Here is a 16,107-nt window from a genome sequence, read left to right on the forward strand (position 1 = left end):
GGCGCAGGGGCTGGCTGTGGGCAGGCGGGCGCAGGGGGCCAGTGAGGCGTGGTGTGTGTGAGCCAGTCTGTCTGGCTGAGGATGGAGAGTGAGGATGAGGAGTGACAGGGGGCTCTGATGATGCGTTGCAGATCCCAGGGGCTTTGGGGTTCCCAGGTTGCATAAGTGCCAGTCTCTGAGGTTCTCCACAGCGGGCCCTGTCTGTCCCGTCCTCTTCCAGATGTACCATTTCTGGGGCCCGAGCCTCCCACGAGGTGGGAGTCTGTGACCGAGGATTCAGTCCTACACTGTGTGTGGAACCAGCTCTGAAGCTGGAGCTACCCCGGCAGTCTGTTATTTCATCTCCTCGGAAAGCACCCGTCATGAATTGCGATAATGACCCATTATGTCGTCTCACACTGGCATGTGCTGATTCTCCCACGCCAGCGAGGACCTAGTCCCCCCACCCCCTGACTAATTCTCTGCTGTGTCCCCTTCTCTCAGAATGGCGATTCAGGTGGACAAGTTCAACTTTGAGAGTTTCCCAGAGTCCCCTGGGGAGAAGGGACAATTTGCGAGTCCAAAGCAGCTGGAGGAGCAGAGGCAGGAGGCGCGCGGCCTGGAGATCAACAGCAAGCTGGGCATCCGGTGGCGGATCATATCCTTTCACGGCTGTGGCTCTCGATGCCCCTGCTCGGGCTTTCTGACCATGGAGGGGACCCATGAGGGGTTAGCTATTGCATTTTTTAAAAATACACTTTTATTGATTTCAGAGAAGAAGGGAGAGAGAGATAGAAACATCAATGATGAGAGAGAATCATTGATCAGCTGCCTCCTGCATGCCCCACACTGGGGATCAAGCCCGCAACCCGGGCATGTGCCCTGACCAGGAATCGAACCCGCGACCTCTAGGTGCATGGGATGACACTCAACCACTGAGCCACACTGGCCGGGCAGCTATTGCATTTTAGCCACAAGTAGCTCAGAAATGCCACGGCTTGGAGAGAGGGCTGGAGAGAGGGCATTTTTCTCTGCCTCTCACCACCTGCAAGGCCCCCGACGGAAGCACCGATTCAGGGCAAGGAAAGGTCTTGGGCTGGCAGGTGCCGGCCTTGGATCCCAGATTTCTTGCCAGTGTGGATACTCGTGTTAGTGACAGGTCCTGCTGGCACACCTTCACCTGGTACACCCCCCTGCCCTGAGGTGCTCCCTCCATCTCACCTGGCCCCATGCTCGCCTCTCCAGGTCCTCAGCCCACAAGCCCCGCAGCAACGTACCCTGCAACTCCCCTGGCAGCTCAGTGCACTGCCTGGCACTCCCCGTCCACTGGTCTCTGACACCAGGGCGCTGAGCCGAGCCGCTGGCAGCCTTGCCGTGATGAGAACGCTCCCAGAGTTCCCGGTGCAGACTGGAAACAGTCGGGGAAGGGGCTCACTGACCACCTAAGCACCTTTCCATCAGCGTAACTTCTATTTGTGATGACCTGCTCATTTATTTGGGCTGAAGTGGGGCTGGGCGGAGCCCCTGCACCTGTGGTTCCTGCAGAGTGGGCGTGTGGGCGCCGACGGCCGCTGTCCTGGGGGATGTCGAGGAGCGGCCCCCAGCCCAGCACCCCCTCCAGGACGCTCACTAGGAGCACCCATGAGGTTTTTCCGCTGGGCTCACAGCCATGTGTCTTAGCTGGCGCTGAGAGCAGGGTGCTGCTTCCCCCGGGCGAGGCGAGGTGGGCTCGGGAGAGTCCGGCCCCCCGCCGGGCAGCACAGGCCCCAGCGGAAGGGCTGATGGAATCATCATTTTCTCTAAAGTACCCGACGGGGTCCTGGTGAACTTCAGTCACATAAGCGGATGGGATCTCAAATGCTCCTCAGTGGCTTCAAATGGCCCTTTGATTACAGCACATCCCCCAATATTTCACTGCTGATGGCGGAGCAGACAATGGGAGTGAAGGTGCTTGAACCTTCTGCGTTTTCCCTGCATCTCGCTATGTGTTTCAAAGATTTGGAGCGAGCATGCACGATTCCAAAGACACGTAGGTTAACTGAGACGTGTGCGTGCAAATGTTTGTGAACAAAAGGCCCTGCACAAACACTGATGAATAATTAAATGTAATTATAGTGATGGATGGCCAGTGAGATAAGATCTATCAAGTAGACTGAGCTCCTTAAAGCAGGAGGGATCTCATCTTGGTGGGTCTTTTCATCCTCAGCACCCCCACAGCGCACGGACTGGGTGTCGGTAAACACCCCGTGTGGATTCGGGCCCTGCAGGGGAGGCACGTGGGGCGCATGCACACCTGAGCAGGAGTGTAGGAAGGAGGGAGGGCTGGGGGTGCATCAGAGAGGGTGTCCCAGATAAGGTGGAGGTGAGCTCTAGAGATGGTGGGCGGTCACCAGAAAGGCCAGGCTGAAGGGGGCTCCAGGCAGGGGGCACCGGCGGCAGGCACCCGAGTGGGAAGCAGCGCTGGACGCTGGGTGTCCTGGCTCACTCCCCCGAGGGTTTGTGACAGGCAGGAGGTGTGACGACCTGTAGTGACTCCTGGTAACAGCCATGCCTTTGCGGCAGGGAGTGGCGAGGCTGGGGGCCCTGTGGTTCCTGTTAGTCAGACGCTGCCTGAGCTGGGAACTCGCTCTGGTTCAGTAGCACAGGGCTGTCAATCGTTACACACGGGTGTGGCTCCGAGGCTTGCAAAGCCTGGGTCACATGACAGTGATGGCACAGTGCCCCTGCCCCAGGGTCACCTTCCCTGCCCTCCGAAGGGACAGGAGCAGGTCGGGGGGACAAGGACCTGTGACTTAGTTGGAGACTTAATTGCTGCGTCCCAGATCCCCGACCAGAAAGGGCTTAAGGCAGCGGTTCTCAACCTGTGGGTCGTGACTCCTTTGGGGGTCGAACGACCCTTTCACAGGGGTCGCCTAAGACCATCGGAAAACGCATATGTAATTACATATTGTTTTTGTGATTAATCACTATGCTTTAATTATGTTCAATTTGTAACAATGAAATTGGGGGTCACCACAACATGAGGAACTATTAAAGGGTCGCGACATTAGGAAGGTTGAGAACCACTGGCTTAAGGGGAGGCAGGCTCTTCAGCACCACGAAGAGTCCCCAAGGGCTGTCCTGGGAGCTGGAGGAGAGGTGGGCCCAGCACCTGTGGGCCCTGAGTGGGGGGGTCCCCACCTTTCCTGGCGTCCAGGTTTCCTGTGTCTGCAGGTGGAGCTCCAGGGTCAGACTGCCCTGATCCCCCCACTTCCTTGCGGTGCCAGCTTCCTTAGTCTCTGCAAGGGCCTGAATTAAAAACTCTTTAAAATGGAAATGGCAGTCCCTACCTTCCACCCTCCACGTTCTCAAGTCTAATGTGAAAATAGTATTAAGTGGAGCAGATGTGTGTTAAACTCGTCCTGCACGCACGGTCTCGCGTGGGGACCCTGCGGAGACGTCCTGCTGATAGGAATGATGGTAGGGATCATCGCCATTATCACCGTTATTGATCTCTGGCCCCAAATGCCAGGGTCTGTGTATTTAAGGAGGAGGCGCGGCCGTAGGCGCTGGGACTGTCACCTGGGCCGCAGCGGAGGCAGAGGAAGCAGCAGGACGCGACGCCGTGGCTGAGGCCCAGACACAACACTGCTTGGGTGGCTCCTGGGGCCGAAAAGGGGTGTGGAGGCAGGTAATTAGCTTTATTAGCTCAGCTGTAGAATTCCATGGCTCCCGTCCGAAAGCAAATTAATACAGAAGTGTGCTCCGGGCCCGGTTCCCAAGGCCCCAGAGCCATTGGCAGCTTTGCAGCGGCTCCCACTCTGACTCGCTCCTCCAGCGAATCACTGCCAAGCTCCTCAGTGGGGCCCGGCTCGCGGGCACCACTTCCGTTCTGCAGGCCCCGCGCTCAACCCGCCTCGAAAGCCTGGTGCGATTTCTGTAGTGAGAGGGGCTAAGATGCCACGTCGCAGAGCCTTAAACAAGGACGTGGACAGGCGACTGGGCCCCCCCGCCCCAGCGGTACAGGACAGAGCCGGCTGACTGCGGGGAGCAGGGCGGGGCCGGCGCGGCCTCTCCCCGGGGAGGCTCCCTGAGGACAGCGTGGCTGTTTCTCCGGAGTCCCCGCAGGCCGGTGGGAACTGAACACCCTCCCCTGTCAGTCAGCCACTGGCTGTGGGCTGCGTGGAGGCGGAGGGGGCTGTGTGGGCGCTCCTGGCAGTGGTGGAAAGAGCTGCGTGGAGCCCCGGAGCCCCTGGTCCTGCCCTGTCCATGGTGTTGCCTGTGCCTGTCCCGCCTTAGGGGCCGCACAGGTCGTCTCTGAGGTCACAGACACCCAGACCCCAGCGCCCAACAGGCTTCCCGCTGGGCTGGCTCCTCGTAAGGAACAGAGGCTTTGGCTTTTCAAAGACAACAGAGCTGAGGGCGCTGTGTCCCCACAGATGCTTGTCCCCCTGCGGGGCCTCCGCCACGGTGACCCCCTGACTGAGACGGGTGTCCTCGCTGAGACGTGGCCTGAGAAGGGGAGGGACACAGCCACAGATGGAGCTGGCTGATGACACGTGTCCCCGGCAGGCCTGAGAGCTGCGGTGGTGGGTCCAGTCTTAGCGCTGCATCCCGGCCCCCTCCGAGAGTGTCCCAGGCTCTGAGATGAGTCACAGTGCAGGGCCAAGTGTGCAGCGGTAATACCAGCTCGGCACACAGCCCCGTGTGTAATGAGGTGGAGAGCATTCACCTGGAAAGCTCTTCGTAGGGAGAGAGTTATCTTTGGGAGAAACACGGATAGATTGCTGTGGCGGAGTCGGTCCCTGTGGCATCTGAGGCCACAGAAATGATGGCCGTGTTCCTGAGAGTAGGAGAGACGGGGGGGAGGAGAGAATGAGAGTGGGGTTAGCACTCCCACGGGGTGACGCTCACCCACGCTGCCTGTGGGTTACACTCACTCCCCATGAGCCTGAGAAGGCGTGCTGCTCTTCAGCCCATTTTACAGATGATGAAACTAAGACCCACCCCCGCTCACCAGTGGTGGTGCCAGGATTCAGTCTCCACACCCCCTGCTCAGCTACCACGTGGCACTAAGAGGAGGGAGAGCAGAGCCCATTAGGGGCTTCATTTCCTCAGGGCCCCCACACCGCCCCGGTTCTCAGCCTCAGCCCTGTCCCAGTCTACCTGCCCATACTCGCTCCATGACGAGCTCACACCAGAGAGCCCATCTGTCACACTTGTGTAATTACACCGTGAGGCAGAGCTCACACAGGAAGCCAGCGGGAATGCACACGTGTCGGAAACGCACCTGGTGGTGTTTATTGAGGAAGACACCCCATTTCTGCGTCCCCAGCGAGGACAGCCCTGGGCTTCCTCACCGGCTGTGGCTTCCTTCGCCGGGTCTGCGGTCAGAGGAGGGGCCTGTGTCCCGCACGCTTAGGGGTCTCGGGTGGTTGGAGGAGGGCATGTCTGCATATCTGCAGGTGGTTTCCTGTCTGGGAGTCTGTCCAGAGACTTCTAGTGCTACCCCTCCCGTCCCAGGGCCCAGCAGGAGCCGCGTTTTCCTTGACCGAGGCTCACCCCTCGCTGAAGCGCACGGGCGAGGCCAGCGTGGAGGGCGTCCTGAACCAGCTGGCCCTGGAGCACCTGCAGCTGGCCCCCCTGCAGTGGGGTGAGTACGCCCCGCCCGCGCCTCGCCCTCGCCCGCTGCGGGGCCGCCCTTGGCTGAGGTCACCATGGGAACCTGGGGGCGTGGGGGGAATCACTACGCCACCCGGCTGGTATCTGTGTCTCACCTGAGTGTCCTCGCAGCCAGACCTGTGACCAAACCCCAGGTGTGAGGTACGCTCGGTGCTGCGGAGTCCCCGCCCTCCTCGCGGCACCTGTCCGACGGGCGTGTCTGCTGTGGTGGGGGTGGACTCTAAGGGACTGGGGAGGTGGGGGAGCAGGAGTGTCACCTCCTTCCCTCCGTCCCCTCCCGAGGAGCTGGCAGCTTTCCTCGGGGTCAGCGGGGAAGAGCGTGTGTCTGGTGAACACCTAGACTCCCCTGGAGCTCAGCCACTGGGGGCCGGCCTGGGACCGTGCGCCGGGCACTGGGTCTGGTGCCCTGGACGGCGGCCGTCTGTGCCTCTAATAGCAGCCATAGCCCTCGGCTGAGCAGAGCGTCTCATAAGAGGCTTTCCCAGCTGATCCTGCGATCTGCTCGGGGACGAACAGGAGCCTGGCATCTCGGGGCACAGAGGGCGCAGCAGCCGTGAGGCTTGGTCCTGGCTCTGCTGCATTAGCAGTTGTGGCATCCGGGGCCGGCGGCCCAGCCTTCTGAGCCTGTTTCTCCTCTCTAGGTCGGGGATGCTGAGGGCACCAGGTCCTCATGGGGGTGGAAGATGTGCCCCGACCCCACCGTGCCCGACCTCCCAGAGGTGGGGGTGGGCCTGGGTGGCGGGGCCGCTGGAATCATTGTGGAGTGGGGCAAGCAGAGCTGCTGGAGGGGGTCTGGGACTGTGAGTGCCTCCAGAGGCAAGGCAGACGGGACAGGACTGCGGTGGCCGGGCTGTGGGGTGCAGGACAGCCCCACGCCATGGCGGGAGCTCCTGCCTCCGTCCTGCACCCGGAAGGCTGCCCCTCCAGGTGGGAGGACCGCAGAGCCAGCATGCTCTCCGATGGTGGTTCTGAGGCCTGTTTCCAGTTGTTTCCATAGATACCAGGTGCTGGAGACTAATGGGCTAAGCGATTTTTACTCTGCTTTTTACTCTGCTTTGAAAGCCCCGCCGCTGGGCCTCCCACCGCCTTCTGCAGCTGGTAACACTTCTCAGCTTCTCAGATGCATCAGGGATTGGTCTGCGCTCTTTTTCATTGACATCCATCCTGTGAATACAGATCAGGGGTTACCTGAATTTTGGAAAGGATATTTTCAGTACATGTTCCCCAAATAGCCACCGGGCAGCTGGCACCCGTGAGCTGGGTCCCGAGCTGTGTGTGGGCGGCGCTCCTCAGCATGAGGGAATGCCCGCTTAGGAGGCAGTGACCACGGATGCCTTGTGTGGTGGCACCCCACTGCCCTACTTCAGGGAGAATGGCACACCTACACTTTTGGAGAGCAAGACACGGCAACCAAATTTTCCACGCAGTCTGTGCAACGCATACAAGTCTGTGAGGTCGTCATTGTTATTCTCTTTTCTTACGAATTAGGAAACAGACTCGGGGGTTTATGTTGCTTGAGGTTCCATGGAGCTGGTAGATTCTCTGATTGATGGGTTTATCCGTTCATTCAGCAAAGAGCTATCTATCGACCATCCATTCTGCACCAGGTGCCATGCTAAGTGCTGGGAACCAAATATAAGTCACACTTGATCCCTGATTTTGGACACTTCCAGTCTGATGTGGGTGGGGGACCCGGGTCGGTCACCGGCCACCCCCCACAGCCTGGCGTGCACGTAGGGAGCTCGTGCAGGTGTCCCGGAAGCGGAGGTGAGAATCGACTTGGAGCCCGCCGCCCACAGCGCCTTGTGAGGAAGCAGCTGGGCGCGAGGGCAGGCACGTGCTCTAACCCCACGTGGGAGCAGGCAGTTTCTCTGTTCTGCACCTTCGGTTGTTTCCTGTCTTTCCAGCGTAAACATTGTTGCAGCAAGTGTCCCCGTCCACAGCCAGTCCTTACAAAAATGAGTCAAGTGGGAAGATAATTACTTTAAATTTAGCAATCTCTTTAAAAAAATCTTCTGGTTTCTTAAAAATATATATATTTTTATTAATTTCAGAGAGAAAGGGAGAGAGAGAGAAACATCAATGATGAGAGAGAATCATTGATCGGCTGCCTCCTGCTTGCCCCTTACTGGGGACCGAGCCTGCAACCTGGGCATGTACCCTGACCGGGAATCGAATCGTGACTTCCTGGTTCATGGTTCGATGCTCAACCACTGAGCCACACTGGCTGGGCAAAATCTGTTTTTGTACCATATTTGCTTTCCCTCATCTAGAAATATATTTTTAACATTCTCCCATATTTTCTCCTCGCACTCTCCTGGCTGAGTTGTTTGAGCATTTGATCTTTTATTCGTCTGGATGTATTAAGGTCTGAGGAGTTAGGCACGGATCCACCTTTTTTTTCCTCCCAGAAATAACCGTGTTATTGTGCAGAGACCGCAGAAAAGTTGCAAGTGCAGTAGTGAGATTGCTTTCTGAACCGGTTTAGAGGAAGCAGCTGGCCTGATGCACCTTCGTCCCCAATTTCTCCTGTGTCTTCACCACCATTGAGGACAGTGTCCTATATAACCACACACAGCTGTCAGGCCAGGGAGTCGCACCAGTGCCAGCAGCTAACCTCTGGACCCACCCAAGTGGCACCAGTTGTCACAACCGTGTCTTTTACACCTAAAAACCCTCGGCCTCATGCAGAATCACTTGTCGCATTTAGTTACGTGTCTGCCCTCCTGGGTCTGAACACTCCTCTGCCCTTGATTTCCGTCCCTTTAGACAGAACCCACCAGCTACTGCACACCCACCACTAACTCCAGCCGACACCACAGGAGCGTCCCGGTCCTCGCTGTGCTCCCATCCGGCTGAGATGGCGTTCATGGCCTGCAGGGCAGGCACTGATGTGTCAGTCCCCCCAGCTGCCAACCACTCTCCCCACCGGCCCTCCCCCCTCCAGGATCTCGGCCCCTCTCCAAGGTGCTGTCATCCCGCACTGATGGCTCTACTGGGCAGGTGCCCCCACACCCTCCCCATCCACCCTGTCACCCCCGCAGTGGCCTCAACTGAATTGCCCAGAAAGCAAAGGGGCCTCCGGGCTGCCACACCTACCCCTGCTGGCCTCTCGCCCCTCCACCGTGCTCCCCATCTCTGCCCGGGCTCTTCCCACACACGTGCCGCCCGTGTTCTCTGGGGCCTGGGCCCCGGCCAGGCTCGTCTCTGTCCCTTGCAGCTTGCTGGCTGCATGGGGCAGCGCTGGCGTCGCTCCCGCTCTGGGTGTGCAGGGGCACAGGCTGCAGGCAGGACTGTCCCTGCCTGGTGCAGCATCGCTCGCTGGGGGTCACCCTTTTGGGTGCAGAACCTGTGGCCGTGGCTCGAAGGAAGCACTCACGTCCCTGCCTCCTAAAGCCGCGGCAGGCTGTCACCCACACGCCCCTTCTATTTGTGGAGCCTGAGCTTCATGCAGACATTCCGGGCGCTCATAAGAGCAGCAAGCCGCGCTGACGAAGTGTCTCTGTGGGTCATTAGGGCAGTGAGCAGCACTGATGGCTGCTTCTAAACATGGAAACGAGGTGGGCGGGAGCTGGCGTAGGAGCGGGGGAGCTGCGCGTGCTGTGAGCCGGCCTCCAGCAAGCCCTGGGGTCGCACAGCCCCGTGGGGGCATCCGGGCTCAGGTCAGTGCCACCTCCTGAGCATTGCCAGGGCCAGGCACTGGGGGATGAAGGGACCTGAGGCGCCTCTGCTCCCGCCCAGGAGCAGCTCCAGGCCCCTGGGCTTGGTGTGGGCGTCTCAGACGGCGACGAGGTAGGGATGCTCAAGTGCCTGTCAGGTGGACCGCTGACCAGGGGAATTCCTGGAGGCAGCCACGTGTGAGGCTGAGAGCAGGGGCGGGATTTCAACGTGCAGAGCAGGGCAAGGCTTCCAGATGGAGACGGCGGGATGAGCCGACGTGGGAGGGGGCCCACGTGAGTGTGTGGAGGCGGTGCTGGTGCGCAGTGTGCCTGACCTTGACAGACCGGGTCTCCGCCTCGCTCGCTGGCTCTCGTTGGGGCAAAACCACTGTTGCTTCTCAAATGTTCATCGCACTCTCCTGAGTTCAGGCTCCTGCAGGTGCAGACAGGAAGGAGCTGACCCCTGGAAGTGGGGTCCCACACATCCCCAACCCACGGAGTTGTCACGTCTATAAACGCCTGACAGCAGCGGCAGAGAAAACCAACCAACTGCAAAGCACCGGCCAACCTCGGGGGAGGCGGGCTTTCCCTCGGCGCTCATGGCAGGTGCGAGGTTGGCCACGAGAATGACCTGCAGGCTGCACACAGGGTCTGACCCCTGCTGCCTGGTCCTTATTTGGGTCAGGAGTGGAGTGGAAGCTGCGTGTTTGAGGACCTGGTTGGACCTCCACATGGGCCTGAGTGTTGGTGATGCGGTCATTCTGGGAAGTGGTTGGATCTGAGGCCCAGGAAGTGGAGGGACCTGGCGAGATGCTGGAGCTGGGAGTCAGCCCCCCACCCGCCATGCTGGGCCCCGTGGCCGCAGCTCGGGGTTCCGAGCAGGAGTCTGATCCCCGCTACGGGAGCACACGGAGCTGCTCGCCCCACGGTGGCTCCATGCCCCACACTCAGAATCCTCCGCCTGTTTCTTTCACTGATTGGTTTGCCTTTGGAGCTGGCCTGGCTCCAAAAGTAGCCAGGTGGGCCTGACAGTCTCACAGCATGTTTGTGGAGGAGGCAGAGCCCCGCCTCTTGGAGACCTGGACAGATAACCTATATATATAAAAGGCTAAGTGACCAACCGTTGGTCCAACTGAACAACCGACAGTTACATATGACGAGCACTGGCGATTTAAAAATAAACGTTGACTCCCACATGTGCTGTACATATAAAGCTCTCGCTGGTGCCAATCGCACGTGTGTTTTTATTTTATAATACTATTATCATATATACTACTAGTGGTCCAGTGTGCGAATTCATACACATTGAAAGGAAATTAATTAGAAGAAATATTTTAATATCGCTATTCGCCCTTTCTCTATAATAGAAGTGTCAACCAAATTCACGATCGACAATGACAGATCGAAACACACGCGTGTGATTGGCACCAGCGAGAGCTTTATATGTACCACACATGGGAGAGTCAACTTAGCCTTTTATTTATAGAATAAACTTGCTTAATTAGACCTGCTTTCTGATTTAGCTAAACTTTTTCCAGCCCAGTGAAGCACCCCAACTTCTCTTTCAGGTTGTCAGCAACACAGCAGTAAATACCAGCACAAAGCACATTATTATTATAGATCACGCAGGGAGAACAAAGGGTAAAATATTTAACTGCAGCCGTGTTTGACTATATTCTGAGCAGTGACAAAACCTGAAGTCATTGTCAAGGTCCACCATTTCTTACTTCTCAGTCAGGTCAAGTTTCTAAGCTTTCTAAATCTCCCTTTTTCTGGCTAATGAAAAGAAAATAGGATTCCATCGAATCTCCTATCTACCTGCTCCAGGACTTCTGTGAGGATCAAATGAGATGAGGCACAGGAAAACGCATCACAGACATTTGGTTGAAGTGTGAAATGTTTCCACCTGGCTATAAAGCAAGTCGTGTTCCTGGGCTGAAGAAACTGCAAGGAGGCTAGTCGTTAGGGAGAGGAAGCTGGTGTTGCTACGTGACATCATTACCCGGATGGACACTTAGCATATTAGCCTTTTATATATATAGTTTTTGACGTCATTTTTTGCAGTAACCTAATTACTGCACAAATCTTGCCTCTAATTAATTTCCTTTCAATGTGCACAAATTTGTGCACTGAGCCACTAGTGGTGTAATTGATGTGCTTGCCTTGGAACACTGTGCAGCGTGTGCACGGATGATTGATGGCCTAATGGGAGGAACCAGTGCTCATCTGGGGGCTGGGCTGCTGCAAGGGTGGGCAGAGGCCAGTGGGCCCGCCGTGTGGGCAGGGAGCGGAGAACATGCTCAGGGCTGGAGCAGCTCAGCCTGCAGATCGGAGCTCAGTGAGCCCGGAGAGCCCTGCTCGGGCTGGGCAGCTGGTAGGAGGGGTGACTTTCTACTCCAACGCGCAGGACCACACACGAGCTGATGCGAGCATTGCCCTGCTTGCATTGTTTTATTCAGATGACCCTGTAGCAGGACCGTTTGCCCTGAGAATAAGACAGAACAAAATGAAATGATCAACAAGCCCCCGAATAATGCTCACATTGGCATATTTATTAGGTAATTATATGCACTTGTGATATGCATATGTGTATACATAATAATTATCTATGATTACAATAATTATATGTGATGCATGTAATATAAACATATTAAACATTTACATAGTCATTTACAAAGAGAAATAACAAAACCAAAACGGAGCCCTTTGCTTTATCTTTAAAATCACCTCCATCGCCCTCAGCTCTGCCATTGGGCACCTGTCCCTGAGGATTCCCACCCCAGGCTCTGCCCCGGGTCCCCAGAGCGAGCCCATCAAGCCGAGTTCTGCCCCTGCTCCTGACCCGGGCTGGACCCCTGATCCCAGTGCAGACCCGGAAGGAGGCAGTTGCAGCCTCATGGGCAACCCACCTCCCGAAGCCCAGAGCTGAACCGCCCCTCGGGCGCCGGGCTGGGGCCTCTCACCTGCTCCCTTGCTCGCCTGTTGTCCGAGAGCTCTGCTCTGCATGTAGAGCCTCGGGTGACCTGGGTCTGTGCCTGTCCCCGTTTCTCTGTGAGGCAGACAGATGGCATCACTAAGAGACCGCAGGATGCCCTGGCTCAGGGGCACCTGCTCTTCCCCGAGTGAGAGAGGTTGGGAGGCGCCTCCCAGTGACTGCGCTCTGATCTCGCCACCTCCCGCTCTTGATCCCATGAGGACCGGCTGCACACCCGGTTCTTGCCACTGGGACGGTATCGACGGGGGCCCAGGCTGAGACAGGCGGCTGGGGGTCAGGGGCCTTCCCCAGATTGCAAGTGGTGCGCCCCCGTGCTGATGGGGCAGGAGCGTGTACCACCAGGCCTCGGTGTCCCTTCAGAACGATCCACAAGAAGCCCAGACTCAGAACCATCTGGGCGGGGGGCGGGGGGAGGGGCACGTTCCTGGGCTGGGAAGAGGGCACTCAGATGTGGGCGTGGCCAGGACCTGAGGAAGGCAGTTTGTCCACCTCCCAGGAACCCTCGGTGCTCAGCTCCCTGTCCAGAGTCCCCTGTGTTTCTGAAGGTTGTCCCCCCTGTTGTCCAGTTGAGGATGGTGCACTCTGCTCTGTAACCGAGAATGATCCTAACGTCATAATGCCTGGAAGGGCAGGTTTGCTGTCCTTCGTGAACGCAAGCCTGGTCTCCGCGCTCTGCTCTGGTGGGCAGGACTGAGAGCGAGGGTCATTATGGGCTCACAGTGGCTCGTACGTTTGTGTTGGGACCTGGCCACCCTGCAACAGAAGGGCCCCAGGGACCCCCATCAGCCAGCAGCACCCACAGCTCCGGGCCCTCAGGCATTCCTGGGAGCCACGTGGGTTGTCACGTCAGTCACTAAGAATCCGCGTGCCCGGTGCCCGGTGCCATGACTACCATGTCTCCTCAGCGATAATCAGCGTTCGTGCGATCGGTCACTCAGCAAATATTTATCTGGTGCTGTTTGCCAAGCCCTGGACGGCAGCGTGGCCTGCCCCCGGCCCCAGTCCTCCAGGAAGGGCGGCCGGGCCCATCTCCAGCCTTCCAGGCGCCTTGGTGTGTGTGTCTCTCTTTGGGCTCAGGCGGCGCAGACCAGCCAAAAGTTGTATTTACCTTGTTTTTGACGAGAATGGCAACCCAGCTGAGTCGCAGGCCTGCGGCTGCAAGGCCTAGACCGGCAGCGCAGACGGCCTGGGGGCTGGTCCTGGCGTGCTCCGTCCTCGCCAAGTGCCCTGTGAGCGGGGACAGTGTGGGGAGGGTTACAGGAGACCTGTCCATGCCCTCCCTCCGAGGTTGGAGAAGGGAGGGTGACTTTTCTCCAGGAGCGCTTTCCTGGTGAAAATCCCCTTTATCCAAACAGCAAATACAGCTTGTCCAAGCCGCTGGCGAGAGGAGGCTGGTCCCCTGCCGGGGACTCGGGTGGGCTCCATTGTTCAACATCAGACATCGCTGCCTCTACTTCCTGCCACTCCGCTGCGGGCTTTCTAGGGAAACTTGCTTTTTAAAGTCTCCAGTTCCCCCTCTCACATCTCAGCAAACCAGCCAGGCTTGGAGTCTCTTCATTTCACTCCGACAGCGCTTATCAATCTTCCCCTTAATTAAAGGAAGCAGACTTGGCACCAGCGTCTCTTATCGGCTGCCAGTTGGGCGCCATCGGCTCACAGCGGCACCGTGGCCTTTCCCGCGCTGTCCACTGAGCTCCCCAGGGTTATTAGTCAGGGTGTCCCGTGGATGTAAGATAGATAAATGAATGGATGGGAGGGTGAAAAGCTGGGGAGGGAGGGAGGGAGCAATACCACTGGCTGCAGGGGAGCAAGGGCGATAAGATCACAGAGCCATGGAGCAGAGGAGCTGGGAGGGACCTTCAGGATGCTTCAGCTCAGTAGCTTTCAAAATTCATTACTCAAATGCAACCCTCCATTTATAGCAACTGAAAAGCAGCTCTGCTTCACCTGTAGGGTGTGGAGGCCAGAGGAGTTGGTAGGGAGGCGAAAACCAGTGCTCTAGGCTGAGGCTCAAAGCGGGGAGAGAAGGCCTGGGCTGGGCTGGGAGGCACCAGGAGAGAGGTCTGAGCTGGGATGGGGAGGCACCAGCACTCCTTGCCCACCAGGTCGGAGGAGAATTCTGAGGAAACCAAGGCAGATGGCCCCTGCTGTTGGCAGAATCTTGAAAGCAGAGAAGTCAGTTAGGGGAAGGGAGCTTTAAGCTTCAAGAGGGCCTCTGCTCCGGTGTCACAGGCTGAAAGCAGGTGTTTTGTCAGGTGGAGTTCTTGCCTGGAGGTTCTGGGGAAAGTCTGCTTTCGGCTCATTCTTGTGGGAGGGACTGAGGTCCCATTTCCATGCGCCTCCTCTAGGAGGGCAGGTGGTGTGCGCTGCTCACGTCTCCCCGAGGCTGGCGCCTGCAGGTAAATACCCAGGTCTGTGAACGTGTGGGGGAGGGACACCCCGGAAACACTCGGCATTGGAGCTCAGTCCACCTCAGTGTCTTGGAGCTGCAGCTGCTCTCAGAAGCTCTTGGCTTTCGAGGCCCCGAGGTGCCTCGAAAGAGCTGCTTCCCAGCATCCTCTACGAGCATGTGTTCTCCAGCCCTGTCCCCAGAACACCTGGCTGAACACAAACAAACCAGGACACCCCATTTCCTGGGGGCGGAAATGACCTTTTCCTGAGAAGCTACTGTGGAAATCAAATTGCCATTTTTATTGGGAATGTTAATTGATCCCACAGGGATGGAGGCAGAGGTTCAGATCTGGGAAGTCTGAGGCCCAACTGCTGCCCAGTCCTGCAGCTCCGCCGGGTGGCCCCTCGTGCACCCAGCCAGCACCCCAGGTCCCCTCTGCAGCACCGCCCTGAGTGACAGCACATCCATCTTGCCCTGTCCCCTTACGCCTGCACCTCCAGCATTTCTCAGCGCTGGGTCAGTCCCCACCCTGCACAGTCCCGCCGCTGTGGGCAGCACCTCACCCCTTCCCAGCTGCCCTCTGGCCGCCTGTGCCCATTCAGTCACTGTGTTGCTGGCACAACAGGAGCAGACTCCCGTATTCAGATCCAGGACCGCCTTCCCACAGTGTGAGGGGCGCTCCTCCCGGTGTGGGGGCCCTGGAGTGGGCAGGGATGTGAGCTGTCGGGGCGTCGTCTCCCGTCCTCAGAAGGGCCCTGCAGGGCATGACATGTCCTTGGCGATGGCTCTCAGCCATGGAGACGGCCTTGCTTAGAGCCTCTGTGGGGACAAGGATCGGGCTCAGAGTCAGGCTGGTTCCCTTCCAGGCGAGGAGAAACGAAAGCACACGGCCCGCAGGAGCCTGCGCACAGCGGCGCCAGCCCTGGGAGCCGCGCGTGGAGCTGAGCGGCCCTGAGCGCAGCAGCAGGTAAACAGAACGCGGTTTGTGCACGAACCCGGGCGTGGATCTCACTCAGCACAAGCAGGAGTGAAGTGCTGAGACGCCGGAGGGCGGGCAGGCGCACGCTTACGTGTCCTGCTAAGTGAAAGGAGCCAGGCCTAGAGAGTTACATCCTGTGGCTCAGGGGTCCTCAAACTGCGGCCCACGGGCCACATGCGGCCCGCCGAAAATATTTATCCGGCCCGCCGGGTGTTTTTGCCGCCCCTGTGTGCATAGGAATTTGTTCATAGTTTTTTTTTTTTAAACTATAGTCCGGCCCTCCAACGGTCTGAGGGACAGTGAACTGGCCCCCTGTTTAAAAAGTTTGAGGACCCCTGCAGTGTGGCTGTGAAAAACCCCAAAGGAGGGAATCTGAGACCGGAAGTAGACTAGTGGTTGTCAGGAGGGTGGGGAGCAGGGAGGTGACTGCCTTTGGGGATGG

At 58.0% G+C, this 16,107-nt stretch overlaps 1 protein-coding gene across 5 annotated transcripts in view; it reads left to right on the plus strand.

The window, feature by feature from the left end:
• The window catches only part of TRAPPC9 (trafficking protein particle complex 9), a 156,166-nt gene that overhangs the window by 115,019 nt on the left and 25,040 nt on the right, over nt 1–16,107 (plus strand). For all 5 annotated transcript variants that reach the window (XM_014549021.1, XM_014549024.1, XM_014549023.1 and 2 more), the window contains 2 exons: nt 484–637; nt 5,521–5,611. In XM_014549021.1, coding sequence (XP_014404507.1) covers nt 484–637; nt 5,521–5,611 — 245 coding nt within the window. The remainder of the gene's footprint in view (nt 1–483; nt 638–5,520; nt 5,612–16,107) is intronic.

This window comes from Myotis brandtii, unplaced genomic scaffold, assembly GCF_000412655.1.
Source record: "Myotis brandtii unplaced genomic scaffold, ASM41265v1 scaffold532, whole genome shotgun sequence".
Classification (NCBI taxonomy): domain Eukaryota; kingdom Metazoa; phylum Chordata; class Mammalia; order Chiroptera; family Vespertilionidae; genus Myotis; species Myotis brandtii.